This window comes from Zonotrichia leucophrys, chromosome 2 (genome assembly GCF_028769735.1).
Source record: "Zonotrichia leucophrys gambelii isolate GWCS_2022_RI chromosome 2, RI_Zleu_2.0, whole genome shotgun sequence".
NCBI classification, from domain to species: Eukaryota; Metazoa; Chordata; class Aves; order Passeriformes; family Passerellidae; genus Zonotrichia; species Zonotrichia leucophrys.
The window spans coordinates 130,085,969-130,108,477 of record NC_088171.1 but is presented as its reverse complement, the minus strand read 5'-3'; the positions used below and the strand labels follow the sequence as shown (position 1 = coordinate 130,108,477).

The 22,509-nt window shown below is 34.7% G+C and overlaps 1 protein-coding gene across 5 annotated transcripts in view; it reads left to right on the top strand.

Moving 5' to 3' along the window:
- Window positions 1-22,509, top strand: part of VPS13B (vacuolar protein sorting 13 homolog B) — a 433,030-nt gene that overhangs the window by 259,272 nt on the left and 151,249 nt on the right. For all 5 annotated transcript variants that reach the window (XM_064706432.1, XM_064706433.1, XM_064706436.1 and 2 more), the window contains exon 31: window positions 19,843-20,046. In XM_064706432.1, coding sequence (XP_064562502.1) covers window positions 19,843-20,046 — 204 coding nt within the window. The remainder of the gene's footprint in view (window positions 1-19,842; window positions 20,047-22,509) is intronic.

The window sequence follows — 22,509 nt, the reverse complement described above, 5'->3', positions numbered from 1 at the left end:
ATTTTTTGTGACTTCCAAAGTGTTCAGTAGCCATATAGTGAGAAGGAGATAGATCTTAATAATATAAATGGTAAACATATATTCAAACTGTAGGATTCTTGATGTCATGTAGATCAAAGCTTAAAGGAATGCAAACTTCTAAGGAGCTCTTTCCCAGTAAACACATTTTCTGTGAAAATGTCATGCTCTGGATTGTGTCACTAAGTATGTGCAAACCACAGTAATCATATATAGGCAGCAAAACTGGTGAACATATGTAATCAACATGATAAAAGTAATACATGATCCTTAGTAGAGTTGGCACTGTTGCCAGACATGAAAGTAGGGTTGCAAATAATACCAAGTGAGAAAAGTCACAGAAATACAGATGAACAAGTGTCTTATACTTCCCGTTGGTCTGTTTTTCAGATGTGGCAATATTTTTAACTACTTCATAGTGCTCTTCAACAGAAATTACAAACATCAAAATCTTTTCCCAGCAGTAAAACATTTACTGCCTAGAAAATGACAGCAAGTTTTACTTTTGTCAAGACTAGGATTTTTAGGAGACCATGAAATATCTCCAATTTCACTTCTGATCACTTAGAAGTTGTAAGAGAGTCTTTTTCTTCATATTTCCACGTGGAAGCATTTAAATTAATGGGTTTGCTTGTATGTTTGGTTATAGTAGTTTATCCTTTCTTTCTCTTTTTTTTTTTCCCCTTTTGTTTTTAAATGAGCATTTTATCTTTTGTATCATGGAAAAAGTCTTGCAGGCGGGCATTAGCAGTGGGTTTGGGTGGCAGGGCCTGATCCAGCTCTCCATGTGCTCATAGATGAAAGAGATCTTCCAGGCATTTGTACAGGCTCTTCCTGCTCCTACCCTTTCTGTCTGAGGAGACTCCCATCTGATATCTGCTTTAAGAGTCAGAGACCCAAATGTAGATTCCACTCCTCTCATAGCAACAAAAACTTTATCAAAAAATGCCTGATCATAAAGTGGAATCTGCAATTACCAGCTTCTGTAACGTCGTTTCAGTCGCTGTGAGGAACGGTGTGATGTTCCTTGAATGCACATTACAAACCAGTGAGTAAGCAACTCCTATACAGTTAAAATCACTGAAGATGTGCTAGTTAACTGTGCTGTGCTGGGCTAGATTTTTGAGTCTCTATCTTTGCCTGTGTGGCTTTACCTGAAATGTTGACGTTCAGTGCTTTTCAAAGGTTCTGATGTATTATTATGCATTATGGTCCTTTGGGTTTTGTATACATAAATGTTCCAGACACGATTTGTGCAGTGTATATTTGGTTTTCATAGTTTTAATGTAGATACAATATGCTCCACTCCTCCTTTAGGAATTATGACACCAAATGAGTAAGGTAGAAATGAGCACTGGGCCAGAGACATCTCTCTTATGACTACTACTGGCATTTTGTGACCAGTCTCCCAGCGTTGTGCTTCCTATGTCTTTTTCTGAGTTTTCTGACATTTTAAGTGATTTCCTCAGCTTCAGTGACCACTCCCCAATTTCACATCATCTATGAAACTATTTGTTCTTCTCTTTCCTTCTTTAATCATCCAATTATACTAGCTTTACTGTTTCTAAGATGTATCAGAGCAGAGCATCAAGTTACTTTGCAGTGTTTTATAGGACAATATTGAACTTTATAGTGGGGAGTCTTTTGATTTTGGGAAGAAGGTGACTATCTTAATCTGTTTAAGCAAGTTCCAAGATTTTCAAAGAATAAAAATTAATACTTTTGAAATTAAAAATATAAAGATCCATTTTCTAATTACAAAATCTTTGATTTAGAGCAAAGTGTACTTACAGAAGCGTGGTTCAAGATGTCTCTTCATTGTCTTACATGACAGTCACTGCTGTGAGACAGCTAGAGTTCTAAGTGAAGTTAATTTCACTGTTTTCCAGGGTTTTTTAAATAAAATTAGGCAAAGGGTTCTGTACTGTGGGCAGGACATATAGTCTGTATACAAGGAAAAAAAAAAAACAGAGGGATATTATTAACACATAATGTTGGGTCTAAATATGAGAGTTCTTCTTACAAAGTATTTGCCCTTTTTAACGTGCTCATGGTGCTAGAAAAAAACCTGGAGCTAATACAGAATGCTTAAAAATTGAGTGGTAAGATGAGCAAACCCACACAATGTGTGGTTCATGTGCTTGGTGGCAGATTTCTTAGCAAATATTGACAGAGGTACAAGTAGTACAATATCTAGTGTAAGACACTCTAAAAATATAAATTACAGAAGCCTGTTGGTTACTGAAGAATTAGCATCTGCAGTATTCTAATAATGCCAACATGTCATCTTCAGTCTTTTTCCAACCTCTCTTCTCTAATTTGATGCTGCTGCTTTTAATAGAATAAAAGAAAATAAATTGTTGTCTGAACCACTGTCTTTACAGTGTTTCTGGATTGGGGATGCAAACTTAATTTGTGGTGTCTCTTTGCTTTAAACAGTCTTCTGTTTAGGCCTGAACTACAGCCACATGCAATTAGTGTCACTTTTGTAGTGCTTCATGAGAAAGAAGAATTTTTGCTTCTCATTTAGAAATTGTTCTTTTATGAAAGGGTGAGAAACATTTTCATGGCTAGAGGCTGAATAGCATTTCCAAATATCTTTTGAATTTGTCCCATAAATTTATACATGAAAAGCTGAATGTGCTCACGTATCATTAGCGGAACACCAGTGCGTGAAGGTAAGTCTGGTAGGGCTGCAGGTCATACTAAATAAACCAGACCACTTTTGGCCTGTAGGCTGAAGTGACTCCATCTAGTATGTCTTAGGAAAAAGAGCTTACATGCTAACTTGGAGAAAGAAATAAACTGAAAAGGGCATGTTGGAAAAACAATGTGCCTCGATCATTTGGGCAGAAATAGAGTTTCAGGTGATTATTGGAAGTTGGAAAAAAATGTATTGACATTGTAACTTCAATTTTCCTATGCTGTATAAAAATTAGTCTTAGAGTATTTTCTCCAGTAGAAAATGGACCACTTTAGTTCTGCTATTAATATATAGTAAAGAAGGTTAAATGCTCCATAACAGCAAATTGAGGACTCCTGAAAGCAGTATGGTGACACATTTCTCTATGGTGACAGTAAGAGACAATGTCTTTTTTTTATTTTTTTCCCTGCTAAACTGTAGGAGTTGATTTTTTTGTTGTAATGGTTTTTCATGATTCTCTGATTCTTAAACTTCAGCTCCAGCTGTATTTGTGTTCCACAGATGTTACCAGAACTGTACATTGCCATCAAGAAACTGCCAGTTCTGTTGATTGGAAGATTATCAGATTCTTAAAAGGCCTTGGGATGTGGTCAGGGAGCAGATAAAGGAGGGTTTTTGGATAAGAATGGAAGTAAGGCAGTTGCTTAGCCTGGCTAAAGGGAGGGAAGAGCAGTTAATTGAAACTGGGAAGGAGTCAGTCAGAGTAAATGAAGTTTCTGCTAAACAATGAAGGACAGAACTATATTTTTGTGGGCTTTAACTCCTGATGGGTTTTTAAGAAGTGTGTATGTTGGCAGTATGAACAGTGAACAGGACTAGTTCTACTAAGCTGCCAGCAGCACTAGGCACTGTCAACAGGGAAATGGTTGACAAAACTCCCTCACAAGACCCAGAAGTTCAGGTTCTCTGACTGAAAAAATGAGGCGAGGTAGCTGCATGGATATGCTTAAATATGAAGCTGAAATTGAGATGATGTTTAAGTCTACTTCTGTTTTGGGATAAGGGGCCCATTACACCAAATACTGTGCAAATGCTCAGATGGATTATAGAGGTAACTTCTGATCATCCCCAACAGGGTTGTTTTAGCAAACTGTCATGGAACAATAGTTAATTGAGTTTAGAGAGCATCCATGAGCATATAGAGTAAAATAATGTTGAGTTACAATATTGTAGTGCAGAAATGAAATTGCTGACAAAGAGCTCAGCGACTAGAGGCTGATTGAAGGCTGTTGTGTAAAGGTCTTAAAAAGTCAGGAATAATACTGCCAAACTATCAACTTCTGGGAGTTTAGGTAAGCAGAATCCCAAGCTTTCCTCAGCTTGGCCAATAAAGAACCTAATTGTTGTCCACGCTCTGGATTCATCATTTTTGAGATCCAAGGATTTCATTCATGTCATATATCAAAGCTTAATAGTACAGGTCTGAGTGTTCCATGGTCATTTTCATGTGTAGATCTTTCATAGATCAAAGCATTGAGCTGTCCCTAGACTGTTTCCAATTTGTGAATGTAAATGGAAATTCTTTAGACATGCCTCTCCCCACAAAAACAGTACATGTAAAGAATTTACTTATAAAAAGGTAGCTGTAGATTTTATTATTTTTTCATTTAAATTTTTATTAATGCAAGCCTTTTCTTATTATAATTTTTTCATTTTTGTAGTTTACTGTTTTTCACTCCTTAACTCTCAAACATTTGCAAATAGCAAAACAAAGATATTTTCCTCATAGAATAGCTGCTATTTTTCTTTATTTTAAAGAACTCCATCTAGAACATCCTTTTAACGATCATGTAATGGCCATTATTGGTTTACAAAAATCCATCAGGGAAATAAGGAGTAATAAATATTTTTTTTTGTCTGTAGTGATAGTGCTGGAGTGAAAGGAAGGAAAAAAATTATTCAAGGAATTTCTGAAAGAAGCCCATGCATAGGCAGCAGTCTCTGTGGAAATCTGTTTTTTCTTTCAAATGTGGTTTGGAAAATCAAATGCTTTTCAGAACTTTTCAACAGCACCCACATCTGTAGGCATCTTCTCTTCAGAAATATTTTGACATGTTTATATTTGAAAAACTAAACCTTGAAATTATTGTTCAAAAAGCCTGGATTTTCTCTAATTTTATTATGTGTAAAAAGGTTACTTTTTGATATCTTCCTTTTCAAACCAAATAACAGTTTAAAAATGTTTCGGTTTTTGCATAGAAGTTAGCATTAAGATAGCTAAATGTTTCCCAGATTATGGACCTAATATGCATATTTCCTTTTATTGAGGAAATAACTCTTTCTTTTAGGAGTTGATTATTTTGCAAAGGTTCTATTAAGACTTATTTTCTATTTTACCTATTTTTATTTTCAGTACATCTGTGAGATGTATCTGCTAGACAAACAAGGAGTTAGCTAATGCTGACCAGGGTTTCTTCTTCTCTGAATAAAGGCCACAGAGATAATCAGTGAAAAAAATGCATGCACACAATTTTTGAGGGAAATGTGAACTACTTATTAAATTGTCTGTATGTACCATAAGGAATTAGGAAAAATATCAGCTTTAGTATATGGTAAAATCACTTCCGCAGTTTTTCACAAATTTCAAAATTATTGCAACTGCAGGGTGATGTTATATAGGAAAAAACATTTGAGAGAAGAAATCATTAGTGTTTTAAAAAGTAAGTATTTTATTCTGTATCAGTTGTGAAATGGGATTGTGTTAGCATCCTTTAAAGTTCTCATCTATCTGTTTTAAGGAAAGAAAATTGTAACAGCAAAGATTTTGAAATTGATTGCATAATTTATTTGCTAATTTTTTTTCAGATTTCAAACAGGGATGATTTTATTTCTGAAGATTTTTTTTAACAGGATTCTCTCTGTGTATAACTTGAATATACAATCTTGTTTCTTTTTGCATTTAATAACCTTTAGAATTAATAGTTGTTGAATATGGGTGTAAATCAAAATTTTTATAGTAATTGTAATTTCTGAATATTTTTCTTTGCTATGGTACTTGATCACATTTTTTTTAGCATAAAGTTTTATAAAGACTTAGGAAAATAATCTTTATCTTCTGTAAGAATCCTATACTACTCTCTGAAGTAAGGCATGGAAGTAAAGTCTTTTCCTGCTTTACATTTTTCTCTTCTTCTGTGTTTAACAGAGAGGCAAAAAAAATCTGCTTAGACCTTTTGCCCAGCAAGATATTCATATATATGGATAGCATTACATGCAAACACCACTCCTAATTAGCATTGGCATGTTTAAGGCTATTGCAGCAGTTATTAATTTAAAACTCTCAGTGGAAACTAATTGTAAAATAACAGCTGGAACTGCCCATTTAGTTTCAGAAATGTGGCTTGCTAATTATCTAATACCAAAAGCTATTCAAAGCTAAATTTATATTTGGAATTTGGCAGTTAAAATGTTCAGGATTAACCTTGAAACTTGTTTTTACTTGAAATTTCCTTGTGAGTTCACAGGAATCTTCAACATAACTGATTTTCCTACATACATAGATTTGAAATACATTTCCTTATAATGTAATATTTTCATAAGAAAATAATTTTTACAACTTTACTTTTCTCTTTAACTGATAAATTTAATCACTGTGTTCTCCATACACATACCTACTTTATATTTTTTCTTTCATTTAGTAGCACAGAACTTGATTCATACAATAAGTTTTAATTTCTTTGTGCAGTTCCTCAGAGAAAGGAAATTGACATTTACTTCATAGAAACATTCCTGTCAAAAAGCAGTGGCATTATGTCATTTAAGCATCCATTTTTTTTTGTAAATCAGGACTGCATTTTTGGAAACCTTATTAATATGTTAGAGGGAAAAGAAAAACAAGTAGGTATCATTAAAGAATGAATTCCAAGGAATAACCAATTAATTTAAACTGATCAGAGTTGAAACACTTAGAATTCATAAAGGCATTTTTGAAGTTTAGTAATTCTTAAACAGTGCATATATTAAAATGTTTTGATATAAAAAACCAATGATTTATTGTTACTTTCAACTTTGTTTTGAGGACTTAATATACATTTTACCTGTAATGCTCTTCCCTTCTGCTTCTGGCTTGGCTGAGGTGTTTGCATAACTGGGTTCTTGTCACTAGCCACATCCTGTGTGATTTAGAACTAAATTGGGAATGGGTTTCCAGGCTCCCTTTAAACTGGATTGTGTGTTCAGGAATTTCTCAGGTTGGACAGTTTAGTTGAGAACTTAAGAGCCAGGCATCAAGGATGCATCTCTTCAAAACGGAGTCCATAAAGTCTGTGTACTTTATATGATTTACTGTAGCACGTACTCCATTTCTTTCATTTAATATGATGCCATCATTAAACAGCTTAAGGTCAAAAGTAAATAGCAGTTTTAACGTAAAAATTGCACAAGGGCATTGCTGTCTCTGCTTTGCTCATGTACTATACTTTGTTCTATAAAAAGACTTCTCAGATGTGTGTGATCTTAACTACTGTGTCTTCTGCTAAGTCAAGGTTAAGTTTGAGAAACACATCAGGCTGGTCTTCTGATACTTCTTGCTGTCTCAAATAATGTTTTAACACTAATTAGTATTTTCTGTGGGGGATATGCAGAGCTTGCCATGTGAAATTCATACAACCTTGGTTTTGAAATCTGTAATATGTTTAGGGTGACTGAGTGGAGGAGAGATTAGGATCTTTCATTTGTGCTGGTTTGAGATGCTGTTTAACATGTTTTTTCCCATTTCCTTTTTTCCCCAAAAAATAGCAGTTCTGCTGTGATGAAGCCAATCAAAATAAAATCAAACAACTTTTTTGGTTTTTTGGTTAGTTCTAATCCTTTCAAACTTTTTTTTTGTTCTACATATGTGAATGCTCAATTTCCTAACTTCATGCCTTGATATTTCTTAGTCCTAAGATTCTAAATACTTGTTATGCATATGGGTGTTTTTACTTGAGACCTGAGGTTATTGCAGTTATTTTCATCTTCTCCCTAGGAAGCATAATTTCTTTTCCTTTTTTTTTCCCCTCTGTGTTTGCACATTTTGACTGAACCCCTCAGAAATCTCATATCCCTTTAACCAGCGCTGAAAACTACCTCCTTCATTGAGTTCAAGTCTGTAACTGCTTCCCTTAACTATAATCATGCCCCTTTGTCCCATTTGAAAATATTTCCAAACTGTTAATTCCTCCCTAAAGCAATTCTTGTTTTACCACAGGGGAGAGAAAGCATGTCAGATATTTGCAGAGCTCTTTGAGTAGAGAGGTCTCTCACCCTCCCATCCAAGCAAGTGATGTGCAGACCATCCCTGCCCAGTGAAGGGACTAAAGGAGTGAAGTGTGGCCCTGGGCTTCCTTGGGGCTGCCAGAATGGGGTGAATGTCATGTCAGTTTTTAACATTACTTTATCCATGGTCATTGGGCAGTGAGTTTTGTGCCCATTTAAATTGTAAATCCAAATTTGAACTCTTTTAAGATCTACTTCTTCATGGTGTTGCTGTTTATACTTGTGTATAAGGAACAGGCTGAGGGACCTGAAAGAAATAAAAAAATATTAGGGCCATCAAGCAATTGTTTTCAGTAAGATTATTATCCTGAGCCTATTTATTGTGTAGGCACAAAAGGATTAGCCCTGGCAAAAAGGTGTGTGTTATCAGCTTGGGCATGGATCAGCTTCATCTGCCATCATGATTCTGCCTTTTGAAACAGCTCAGAATTTGATGCAGTGTACTAAGAATTTTTAAATAGTTCTCAGATTCAACATTAACATTATTAAATAGACTGTAACAGTTTAAAAAGGTAAACAAGAAAGGGTACAGGGACAAAGAAAAAACACATTAAATACCACTTAGAAATCCCAGAATACCTTTCATAGTTTATGTACTCAGCAACTTTAATACAATGAAAAAATTTTCAGATAAAACTGGGAAATAAAAGGTAGTCCAAAAGATGGAGTTATTTTTTATATGAGTAGTGTTTTGTATTTCATGTTTTATGTTATAAAGCAATGTTATTGAAGGTTTTGCACTTCTTCAAGTTACTTCCCTTTAATCTTTCTTTTTCCTGAAGAAGTAGCTTTATATTGTGCCTGTTACTGTAAAATGCAGGGGGGAATGAGGGGACGTGTTTGGGTTTCTGTTAACATGGGAGAAAATAATTAGCTGGCACTCAGAAATTAATGCCACCTTAACAGCTGGAGTGATTCCTCTGTATGAATTACTGGAGTAATGTTCCTTTGCTTTACACAAACTCCTTACAGTTTCTTCCCAGACTCTACTTCACTGGTTCTTAAAATATAGGATTGAATTCATATATCAAGGTTGCTTTTCTGTCTTATATACTGAAAATTAACTAAATATCTAAAGTCTTGGCTGCAGTAAATAATTTATTCTAAAAGAGCTGAGGAGAGCTTTTAAAACTCTTTATTCTATACAGTTTTCTTCATAACTGTGAGTAAATATAATTTCCATCAGCTCTGGTTTCAACAAATGCTTTTTGTTGAAAAGTGTTTTCTAATAGCATATAAAGTTCTTTGTAGCATTTTTAATTCTAGCAGGATCTCAAGGTAACTATAAGGCAAGTTGTGTGCTTCTGTTACTGAGAGAAGCATATCCCGTTTGTAATGAAACATTTGTTAACTTCTGTATACAGATTGCGGTTCATTCCGCAAATACTTGTGGGCTCTCTGATGTCCCTCACAGGGTTTTATCTGTGACAAATTCATACCACAGTTCTTAAACTACATTTTGGATAGAAGATTTCTTTCTTTTGCAAAACTGTTTGCCAGTGTCTTTCATTTAATGCTTGTAAGTATTTCAACTTTGGTTTTCAATTATTTAACAAAAAGGATTATCAGAAATATACAGAATAGTAACATGTTATTTTAGCATATTTCTCTATGGGATTCTCTTCCAAGCTCCCATGGCAAAATTAAATCCATGTTACTGTTATCCTGAGCAACTCAAATTTTACTGTTTAAGTGAGTATGGTTCCTAGCTCTTAACTGACTTTTCCAATATAGTTTCACTTAGCTCAACCACCTTAAGTATGGTCAAAAGTCCTGCTTAGTGTTTGTTACATTTAAGGACTTACTGTGCTATTAAACCTTGCTATGCTGCTATAAAGAAAAAAGAAGAAAAAAGAAATTAAAAAGCCACATGCGGTGGGTTTGTGTTGCATTTCAGAAGCTATCCTTTCTTTTTTGTTTTGTTTTTTTTTGTTAAGAACAAAAAAATTCCATCACTTCTTTTTAAGGGTTGGTTTGTAATCTTATGGGCTTTATTAGTTGTTGGACACAAAGATAAATGCACCATTCTTCAGCCTCTCAAAACATTTTTCATGCCCACTGATATTTTTGTTGCTAGGGTTTTGGTTTTTTCTGTGAGAAGGCAATGGCCAGCACTGGTATGTTAATGGCTAACACAAGTGCATGTTGAGAGTAATAAAATACAGAGATAGTATCAGGCATCTCTGTTTCACTGTAAATGGTTGGCATAAATCACAGCTACTCCAGTTTTCTGGCTGGTATTGTGTGTTCTTGAGCACTAAAAAATGAATGGGTGTGAAGGTGGTACAAACAGGACATGGGAGTATCTACAAATAGATATGCCCTGTACTTGCAGGATAGGAACAGAAGAGGTTTGAACTCTTTCTGACAACCAAAATTATTTGACTATTGAATAGTATTATTTAATCATTGTATGTGACAGTTTTTCAAGAAACAGGAAGAAACTTATAGATGAGCAAATCCAACTACAAAGCAAATTCTAAACTTTTTAAGGTTGGAAGTGTATAAATATGTGCATATATGTATTCAAGAAAAATAGAGAAGAATGCAATTCTGTGGCGTATCTTTTTTAACTCACTGTATTTTGACAGCTTCATTGGTTGATTTTTCCATGTTTTTGGCATAGTAAAAAAAATGCCTGATATATTATGTAACTGCAAATGTTACTGAAGTTGTTTTCTAAAAATAATTTTTTTTAATCTACATTTTGTATTTTTCACACACTGCAGCTCATAAGAGTGTATCCAATTATATTTACTAAACTGGACTCAAACTACAGGTGATGGAATTTGCTATTTTCCAGATGTGCAGTGTATTTGTTTGTGTGTTTGTATCTGTGCAGTGTCCTAAATTTTTTTAGCTGCAGGCAAAAAAATAAAGTTCTAAATTTTTCTTTATAATAACCACTATTTAAATATTTGGGCTGCATCATAGAGTCACTGAACTACCTGACACTGGAATCTGTAGTCTTCATGGTCAATACTGTGAGTACACAGGGATATTTTGAGTAGATTTGTATCTTTTTTGTTTCTCTCTTTGCCCTTCTTCAAATGCATATTTAGAAGTGAAACTCCCTTTCAATATATTTTTTAGGCATAGATCCATACTGACTTTAGAGGTGCCAGTAGTCAGTTAACAATAGTCTAATGGGGTTTTAAGAAAGCAAATATACTGGCTTTAACATGACAGGTAATGTATTTCATAATTACTGTAGAGTGAGGTTTTATATCAGGAGAGTTTTCAAGGGGTATTGAAATAGACAAAGTAGTGCCAGGACTTCAGGAAGAAGAATTAAAGGAAGATTATTTTTAATACTGTGTTATTGACATATTCTACAATATCATATACAGTATTTCAGAAATAGTTCCAGCTTGCCATTATGAATATGATTATTCTAGAAGAAGAAGAAAATAAAAGTGGCATCTTGAGAAACTAATCAGTGCCAAAGATAAATGTGAATTGACTTAGAAAGTTAAATATTCATGTTTTAGAGTAGCTTCTTGTATTGACCATGCTATAAGCATTACCAATTGCAGTAGACATGCTGAAAGTATGCATTAATACACATTGTTCAGTGTAAAGGAAAAGCTGGTATTTATTTGTTTGTAATGTTCTTTTCTGCTTCAGATACGCTTTGATTGATGTCCAGGTATGATTTTGATATACTGACACAGCAACAAAAAGAAATCCTGTCCCATATCAGCTTATGAAACACACTGAGGAGAGTTTGCCTGCCAGCCTGTTCCTTATACCAGGTTGTATTGCCCCATTTAGAGAAATTCCACACATCAAATATGAGGGCTGTGTTCAGTGAAATTTCACCTGGGTGAATTTATAGAATATCTGAAAAAGCTGAGATATTGTTCCACTTAGCTAGATTTGTCAGTCGAGCCGAAGTGAAATTCAAGCTAAAAACAATGGGGAAATCACAGGATTATTTATCTTAGTCATATGGTAAAGAAAGTACACACAAAATATTTAAAAATCTGAAATGAAAGATCCTTCGACTACCAGGCAGCATTAAGTTCTGAGATAAAATTATTTTTACCACAGAACTAAAGCATAAAAGTCTATGGGTTATATTGTATTTTGCCTTTTTTTACTAGTCCCCTCTTCAAACTTCCACTGTTTAGAGAAGCTGTATTCCACTTGGTTTTTTTCAAGGAACATTTGGCATCCAAAAATATCATACAGACCTTCCATTGGAATTGTGCATACTTATCATTTATACAGTCTGTCAAGTGTATATTTATACAATGCTTCCTGAATTAGGGTGAATGTTTCAAAAGTATAAAGAGATTCCTCAAACTTTCTAAACATTAAACAGTATAAAAATGAAAAACTGCTTTTTAAAAGTTCGGACTTGCTCATGCTGTTATTTTTGCTGAGGAATTTAAACAGCAAAATGATAGAAGTAATTAAACAGATGACATCTAAATGCACAGCTGCAAACTTCAGCTTTGTTTCATCTTACACTTTTTTTGAGAGAGACCAAAATTACTTCATAGTTTACTAATACTGTACCTTGTGGCCATAGGTTCATTGATACTGTGTTCCAGAGACACCTCTAGAAGACAAGTGCTCCAGAAGTTCTTCAGCTTCTTCGCAGGCAATTACTGCACTGCAGCCCTTGTAGCAAGGGACTACTTTTATATGTCTGGTCACCTCACAGGATATGTAGAGCATTTTTTGCCCATAGGACTAAGAAAGGAAGCAAAGGCCAAATTTTTTGATGTGTGATCTGCTGTAATTCTTTTCATGTATTAGGTAGCTTCTGTATTATCAGTGCACTGCTGCCAGTCCTGACCTTGCTGTGGTCCAGTTCACTCAAATCTAGCTTTCCTAAATGGATAGAAAATGGAATTACATTTGGGTAGCACCCACCTGGTACCACCACTGTAATTAATGGGCATGAGTGTTGGGTTTTTTTTCTCTGTATAGTTATCTATTGGGTTTCAAAATAAAAATATTTAAGTAGTCACATAAGCAGCATATCAGTTTAAAATTTGCAGTCACTAATTTTTATCCATATTTTATAACTTTGCATTCTCAGAATACTCTCAAAATGTTTTCTATGCAATTACTTACATTGACAAAATCATTTTGGCTTTATGCCCACAGGATAAATTGGTAGACTGTTGAAGAGGTTGATTTTGTCATTTAGAGATATGTACTAAGCAATTTTAGAGAGAAGAGCCTCTCCTATTTTCCTTTGGCATGTTCTAGCCTTGCAAAGAGGAAAGCACATCCCATGGCAGGCCAGGCAAAGGGTCTGCCTAGCCCCAAACATTCTCATGTGCAGCACATGGAGACCTGGCAGACTCTGCTTTTCTGCACATCTGTGAATCCTGTTAGACTGGTCACCTCAATTCTAACCAAGACAGTGTTTCCTGCTCCTTTTGAGAGAGTGTCAGCCACACATGCAAAATAGGCATAAACCATTGACTTCCCATCACCAGATTTATTCTTCTGTCTTCAAATCTCTCTCCTCTTGCATTATGATAGCTCAATGAATATCAGTCCTTTAGAAAAATGGTTTGGGATTAAATAAATACCTCTATGACTCAGTAGTTGCAGTTGATGAAAGTGGTGAAATAAAGGACACATAGTAGTTAGAGAAATGTTATTCTAATTTTACAGTTTTTCATCTCTGAGCAATTAGTTTAAGAACTGAGGGGCTTTTCTGTGTTGTCTGTTTTTAAGAAAAAGCTACAAAGCAATTGTAAGGGAAGACCTGTCTGCTTCAGCCTGACAAAAAAAAAAAAAAAGCTGTGCTGAAAAATATTAGTAAAAGAAAATAGTATATTTGGATATTTTAGAAAAAGTTTGGTTATTACTATAATTCTTTTCTGTAGAAGAGTTATTGCTGCACAACTAGAAAAGTCTAGCAGCAGAGAAGAGATAACTGTGTTTCTGACTATCCCATCTACATGTCTCAAAAGTGACTATTTAATACCTAGCTTGGACATATTTAAGGGAAACACTTGTGTGTAGAGTACTGTGATGGCTTTGTTGAAGATCCTGAATACCTTCTCTTAATGTCATTCTGTGTCAGGAGCCACAATTGGCATAGTAGTAGATTCTGTGCTTGAAAATATCTAGAAACTTGGAATGAATTCAAATAGCAGAATTCAAGCACCTTTTTCATGGTTGAATTTTCTAAACATGTATCTAACACATCCTTATTCCAGACTGACACATAGGAGACTAAATGATATCTTAACAACAATCAACTAAAATCTTAGTGCTCTTTTATATGATTAGCTGTTTTAAATGATAATGAGTGTAGATGGCTTGTTCTATAACACCCAGTTGGGGTTTTTTTCACCAGGTACTTTGGCATTCATGTATTGGATCCTGTTTTAGGGCATGCTTATCCATAATCGAATAATCTCTCTTTTTTATCTTTTTGTTTTGGTTTGGTTTGGTTTTTTGTTTGTTTGTTTGTTTTTGTTTGTGTGTGTGTTTGTGATTTGGAAGTACTGAGTTCCCACATGGAATTCATTGTGTTACCTAATGATCTTTGTAGCTATTTATTGTTGTATGCTCTGCTTTAGCTTTTTTAACACTTTTACCAGTTCCTGTCTTCTCAGTGGTACTTATCTCTGTAGGTATACAGAGCAAAAAGGCACCAGTGCCCAAGAGATAGAAGTCAGAAATTTATCCAACATTAATTTGAAAAAGAGGAAAGTTACTTGTTACACTTATATTTTTGCATCCCTGTAGCAATTGTTTGAAGTAGTCTAGTGCAATCAGAAGACAATTTTGCGTATGTTTCAGTTTTTGGCCTTTTTTTTCAACACAAGTAATCTACCTCTCAGCTGATTTATGCCTATGTACAAAAATGATAAACACTACAAATCATTATAAAGTTAGAACTTATGAGTGTTGCTGACCACAAAACATATTCCATTAAAATGTAATTTATAACTTTTTCCTTTGCATTAGGATGTTATGTATTTGACCACTATGTAAATTTAAGAAGGGGTCAGTAATTTTTATTTTGCTCACAGAGCTATCACTGATGTTTTCTTTTTTCAAGCATCCTGCACTTATGAAGATGAACCCAGGTACCATAACCACTCTGATTTAAAGGAATGTGTTACCTTCTGTAGATAATGTTGATGTATCGGGCTGTGCAGATCACAACAGCAGGGCTAATCAGACAGAATGCACTTGGCATTGTTAAACAGATTCCTGTAACCAATAGTATCACTTGCTAATCAGAAAAACATTAAGCAAAGTAGCCTTACTGTGCTCAGTTTATATTTTCATTTAATAAACCATTGCTGAGTATGCTGCCAGCAGTGATGGAGATGGGACAGTAGTTGTGTTATTCTGAGGCTGAGCTGGAGAGGGGAGAAGGAGCAGCTGCCAGCAAAGCCTGTCATGTGTGGCATGGTTCCTGCGGAAAAGAGGCAGAAACAGTGAGAATTGGAGTTCACTGCTGATGGCATTTGAAAGCCTGCTCCACTGATCCAGACTAAAATAAATTATTTCCAACATCCTGGCAGCCATAAAACACTGTTTGTTACACCACAAGTCTCCTTATGGACAGATTGCAGGCTGGGTAAGCAAACCCTTGTCCTGGAAGACGTGTGTATCACTCAGTATGGCAGAATATGTACCCAGGATCTTGTGAGGACCTTCTCTTCTTGCCTAAAGATGTCTCCTTCTCTCTTCTAGCAACATTAGAATGTTCTTACCTTCTTCTTTACTTTAATTTTCAGCCTTAGTGCCCTGATTCTATGATTCTTCCTTTGCTAGTATTGTGTTCTCCTTTTTTTCTACTTCTCATTCTTTTTTCCACCTTCCTCATAAATAATTTAATATCTCCAAATTTAGGCACATTCAGGACTTCCATCATGGGAAGTCATGCTATAGGAAATTTTTTATTTTAGTACTTAGGTCATGTCCCTGTATGTTGTGTGATGTTGGGGAAGTTCTGTTTCTCTCCAAAAGGCTCAAATGTTAACTCTCTGTGACAAAAAGACATCTAGGTATCTATTATACCATCTATTTGGTAAAATTAAAAAAAAAAAAGAGAAAAAGTAGTTGCCTTTGTTTGAAAAGCTGATTCCTGTCTGAGGTTTTATTTATAGAAGTTTAGCATTCTCAAAGGCCAGTGTTGTCATAGATTCTCTTGGTTTACGACATTTTTGTTCTGTGCTCTTCTTAACACCTATAGCATCTCATTCCAGATGGAGTCCAAGAAACACTTGCTTCAGTTTCCCTGTTTGGTAAAATACATTCAATGCTTTGTCAAGGAGGAAACTTTACTGAGTTGAACTGGGGAAAAGGCAGTGAAGGTGCATTAGATTAGTGATGAATACTGCTGTGATTTCTACAGTGGTCAGTCACATCTCATGCATAGGTGAGGGGCTTTCAGACCACATCTAGCCTGAGACTTCACAAGCTTAAGCAGAAGAGGAAGGGGTCCTTTTACCTATGTGCTATGTGTTATTACATATTTATCTATGTGCTATACCTATGTGTTATCACATATTTATCCAAGCTTACTTTCCATTTCCTTTGTAAATTAGGATAGAAAGGATCTTTTACCACCAGGCAAAACCTTTAATAAGTGAAATTTAGGTAGATATGTTTGTTATCTCTATACCTGGAAGCAGAAATCACTGCATACAGAGATCCAGTAAGTACTAATAAAAATTAGCTGTTGTGTGTAAAGTCTTCAAATATTTCTTAATTATTACATAATGTGTAGTCTTTAGCAGCCATTTTCCTGGCTTGTTTAGCTTTTTGTAGGTCTCAGATGAGCTGTGAATAAATTTAACTTCTTTACTGTGGGTCTCAGAATTATGCTTATTCAGCAGTATGTAGTAACTGGTTCAACATGAACTGCTTCTTAAATAAACACACAAAAAACCTGACCCACGCAAAATCAATTTAAAAAAGAGAAAAACTTTAAACCTGTGTTTCCTGTTACATGCTTATGGTTGTTTTTGGTTGCTTGTGATCTTACTGTATTGTTGACCAGCTGTTGTATTCTGCACCACCTGCCCAAAGATTAGATGAGATAGTGAAGTTGTTTTCAGAAGAGGGAAGCAATTTAAATCATGACCCCTACAGTACATTTCAGCTGATAAAACATCACTTTTGCTGGAGATAGAGAAGTCGGGAATTTGGCTTACTCTGTTTTCTGGAATTTATTTGCTGCAAGGATTTTAAAGGGTTCAGAGTTCATACAAAGCACGTGTACTTAAGACTAGGCCAGGTTTGCTGTGGTTTAACATACCTTCATTCTCCTAGGAAGTATACAACTAATAAATTGGAGACATACTTAGGAAAATTGTTGATATGGAAAAACCAGAAATGAGTGCTTATGTAAATCACTATGTAAATTGTTGATATGGGAAACTAGAAATGAGGGCTTACGTAAATGCTTGTATATATATTACGTATTTGGGAAAAGGCTATATTTTGATACTTGTATAAAACTGGCATGATGCAATTTCTGAAAGCCATAATGAGCTTCATCAAAACATCAAGGCATTAATTACTAAACCTTATATTTTACATGGATGTGTAAAATATGTGTTTCTTGAAGTGGGTTATCTATAGAAACACTTGGTTTTCAAAAGTGTATCTGAACGATCAGAAGAAGAGTTTTATATTATATATAGGAGATTGGTAATAGTAGGATAATGCAAATATGAACTTTTATGTCAGCATGAAAATATTGAAGCTGAAAATATTGGGCTGTAATATCCCAAAGTGCATTAAAAAAAGATGCAGCAGACAAATGTGATACCAGCAACACAATACATGAGTACCTTCTCTTTAAATAATGCCCTTGTATATTTTGCTGCACCTAAAGATTTTTGCCAAAGAGTGATTTTGTTGTGGTTTATGTTTAAATAAGTAAATTTGTGTGGGTAAGAAGGGCAGTGTCACAGTGGGGAGTTTCAGATTAGTGCATACAGACACATTGTGCTTAAGGAATTTGGTTCACAAGGTTATGCCAAATGAGTCTAAGGAATATTTAGGTGAGCCTATTGCAAGTTATCAAGCTGCTCATAAAAGAAGAAATGAAAAATGGTCACTGCAAAGTAAAGGGGAGAACAGTCCATTGTGCATGTGAAATTACTATCATATTCTGTTTAATATACACAAGAAGACTTCCAAAAATATGTGATTCAGTGCTTTATTTTAAGTAATATTTCACAAAACAAATATTCCAGTATTTACTTGTATTAGACAAAGTATGAAAATAGACATTGGATCATACAATAATCTACTGTGGTGGGTTGAAAAAAAAAACTGCATTCACATTGATGAAATAATGCCTTAGAAAGAATAATAAAAGGCACAGTGGTTGTGGTTAGGTCTCTCTGTGTGGAAAGTTGACAAACACATTCTTAAGTTTTAAGAAACCACATTTAATTTTGAAATACCACTACTGACATAACAGATTTTCAGTGTGTTTCTACTAAGCACTTAAGAAAGTTATAGGGCCTACTGAGCACTGCCATCACACTGCCTCTCCAGGAGTGACTTGATCAAAATGGCTTTCCTGTCATCCACATGTCTCTGTGGGTACATATGAATAATTACTTAATTTTCTTAATTGCTAACATACTCCATTGTTAACAATAGCAGTGTATTAGCAGTTTCAACTGTTATTTGGATTTGGGCAGCACTGGGATTGCACTTTGAAACAGATTGCACACCTATAGTTTGCATACCTGTACTCTTGAGTTTGCAGTTTGTGATGTGCTACTTCAATAGTTATTTGTGTTTAGATTATTAGTATCAAATTCACACAAAATGCAGAATTATTAATTTCTCTGTGAAGACAGTAGCTGTATACTAAATCATTTTGGCCCAAGACCTTGAACAGAACAGTAGATTGGATGTCATATGCCAGTAAGAAGCTCAAGCTTCAACGCAGATGTATGAAATCAATAAAAATAGACTACAGTTTGTGATCATAGATTGAAGGAAAAAAAAATTAAGATCCCCTTGCTCCCTTATTTTGAAAAACAGTGATAATATAACAGTGAATTTTTGTTATAATATCAAATGAGTTGTGCACAGAAGGCTGTATAGAAAAGGCAAGATTTTTTTTTTATTAGTATTTCCCAGTGCTTATTAGCAGAAGACAAATGGCAGTAGAAGATTCCTCTGTTCCTGGTCACAGGTAAAATTGATCTCAGCAGCCCCCACTCATTTAATAGCTCTTGAATATTTTGTTGAAGTTGAGTGTGACTGTTCCCAAAACTAGCTCAAGACTGAAGTACTTTGTAAAATCTAATGTCATAGACTGTAAAGGAATCCACAAGGAATGTGGTTCACTCAAAAATGCTTTTTTCTCACTTGTTAGAAGAATTTTATTTAGAAAATTCTGTGCTGAAATACAGCGGTAAAAGGATTGAATTGTTTTTCCATCATCTTGGAGTATTCTTTTTAATTTTTATTCTTTGATGAATTTGAACAGTGGGACAGTTGGTTATAGTTCGTGGTTAGACTGGTATGTAGCTGTTCTTTTTGAGGACTTGAATGTGACATCCTTTATCCATTCAGTAGATATAAATCAGTCCTACTGCCCCACAAGGCTGCTGGTGTAAATCTGATTGGGAGTGCAATGAAGTTGATTCATTGATCTCATATCAACTTTGGTGCATCTGGCTAAATTAAGGAATGTGTTCTTTTGCAGATCTCCCATTGAATTCCATAGGAAAGAGGCAGATGGGTACTTTTGAAGATTTGAAATTAAAATAATGCTTAGTGTAGACGAAAATGGTGAAATTGGTACCTTCATTTTGTTAATTTGGATCTTAATGAATATCTGATTGGTCTTATTGTGTGCTTTGGTAATTTCTTTTCTTTTTTTGACATTACAGGAGAGCACTAAATCTAGGAATTCTTCGAGACCCTGGATCAGAAGTTGAAGACAGACAATACCAAATAGATCTTCAATCTATCAACATTGGTACTGCTTATTGGAATCAGTTGAAACCAGAGAAAGAAAATGGAAAAGGAGGAGTTCTGACAGAGACTGAGAGAAATTCTCAAAATCCAGCACTTGAATGGAACATGGCCAGTAGGTAGGGATTTTTTTAAAGACATACTCTTTTCTGAAAATACATAGCACAAACTCTGGAGAGAGTATGCCCAGTATACCTGAATTAAATAATTAAATACTGGCTTTGCTTTACATTACAAGCACATTTCCCTGGAGTTTTGGGTTACATATTTGAAATTCATATTACTGTTGTTGTTATGCTGTAGTTGCTGTCTAGTTATTGTGTGCTTTGCTTCCATTATAAGCTCTTCTCCAAGTTGCTTACTGTCTGTCCATAAAAATAACTCCAGTGCTGAGACTTTAGCTTGTCAGTCTCTATAAGCAATGGGAGGTTCTGTTTTGGGGGTTTTTTGGGGTATAGGGTGTGTTTTGGGGGTGGTGGTGTATTTTTTTCTTTTTTTTCTAAACTTCTTTTGTTTGTATTTTTACAAAGCTTGAGTAAAACCAGCTTAGACATTTCTAAATTAGAGAGGGATAAAGTAGAACATTTCCTATTGATTCTGAACTGGTTTTTGCACTTCTGTAACTAAAACCAGATGAATTTTGAGAATTAGACATTTCAGCTAAGTCTCCTTTATTGGGTATTGTATATGTGCACACAAAGCCCCACCCTCTGGTTAAACAGTGTTGAAAGACAAAGCATGCATACACTTGCTTGCTATTTTAAATTTTGACGTTTTCAAATAAAAAATGGGGGGGAGTTAATTGGTAATTCGTGAAGATTTTAAGTATTTATTTTGGTATTAATATACTTTTTTTATACTTAAAAATTAATGCAAGTAGTTTAAAACTAAATTTTACAGACTGTGTAGGAGATTTCAGTTTTCAAACTGGCAGGAATAAGGTCTGATGGCCAAGAGCAAGCTTTCAAGTAATTTTGTAGATTTAGAAGCATTTTTGCTAGTAAATGGCTCTTTGCCTATACATTTAGCTATTTATTTTCATATAAAAGCCCTTTCTATCTAATTCATGCAGAAAAAATCTAATTTTTATGAGATCTGTGCATAATTTCATGGTTCCTAAAGTATGATTCCTTATCTCCATTTAGGGATGAGTTCCTAAAAGTGATATAGAAAAGCAGGCAGAATCATCTGGAAATAACTACTTCTGGTTTAATTTTCAGAAAAATGGGAGATGAGAGGATTCAGATTTTTCTAAAAGTAAGGCAAGTTGTAGCAAAGGCTACATGAGGATGGCACACAGACTGAGCTCTGTAAGTGATGTATTGATGCAAGGCCAAGAGGGCAGATAAGCTCACTCTGGAGGAGAGCATGCAGGAAAAAGATGTGGTCAGTAATAAATTCCAGTTTATCATTGAAAACTAGAGGGCAGGAAAAACAGTTCTAATCAAAGAGATGATAAAATGACAGTCACAGGAGTGCAGATAAAAATTTTAACACAGAAATAGATTCTGTTCTTCATTTATAAGATCATGTGGATCTTTACTGTCTTTTAACAATTTATCTTTTTAACTCATACAATTCCACATAGGTTTTTTATTTTAAATTCCTAGCCTTAAAAAATGTGTATGACTTTATAGCTGGGCCTTGATGTTGGACAGGTGCATTGTGAGGTTCTTTGTCCCAAAATTTCACGTCCACTGCAATATCTTGAAAAATAAGATAACGTTAATTTCCAAAGGACTTGCAGCCAATTTGCAACTTCAGCTAACATAGTAAAACCAGCCACTGAGAGACTGGCTTTCCTTTTCCTTGCCATTGGTGACTGAAATCCTACTGCCAGCACACTCTGGGTCTGAGCTGTGTGGTTGTAGATTGATAGGAAATTCTGTTGCATTACTGAAAAGCTAATAGGACAAGGGAGCAGCTGTTACAGACAATCGTCAGTTCTCTTTTTGGTTTTTTTCCTATAAGTGCTTGGACATGCTTCCTCAGCAGACTTCCAAAATAAAGTTTTATTAGAATACAAATAAGTATGTTTGGTTTAAAATTGCTTTTGAATGAATCTTTTACTTGGGTTTTAATTTAGAACAATTTTAATTAAATACATTAAATTTTCCTTTCTGGTGTGCAATTACAGAATTTTAGTTCCAGCTTGTTTTCAAGAAAAAGTATGAATGCTTTCTTATCCTTTTGGTTTTAAATTTTGCATATTTACTAAAGTTTTTTCAGGATCTTTTCATTTTTGCTTTTTAGTTATCAATCAGTTTTGCTATGTCTGGGTTTATTTTATGACCTGTGCAAGTGATGTGTTGAGAACTGGAAGAACCTGCACTGAACTCTGCCATCCAGGGCGCTATTTCCAGCATGCACCAAGAGGGTGGCTGCTGGATGTTTTACGTGGTGCTTACTGTTTCCAGATTAAATTTATCCTAATACTTACTGCAAATACTACAAAAGCTTTATGCCTTAATCTAATCTTGATACCATTTTGTAGATTTCTTTAAGTTTCTTAGATATGTTTTACTTGGAATATAATGAATGATTTTTGCTGAGTTCTTTTAAGGTTAATTTCTTTGTTTGGT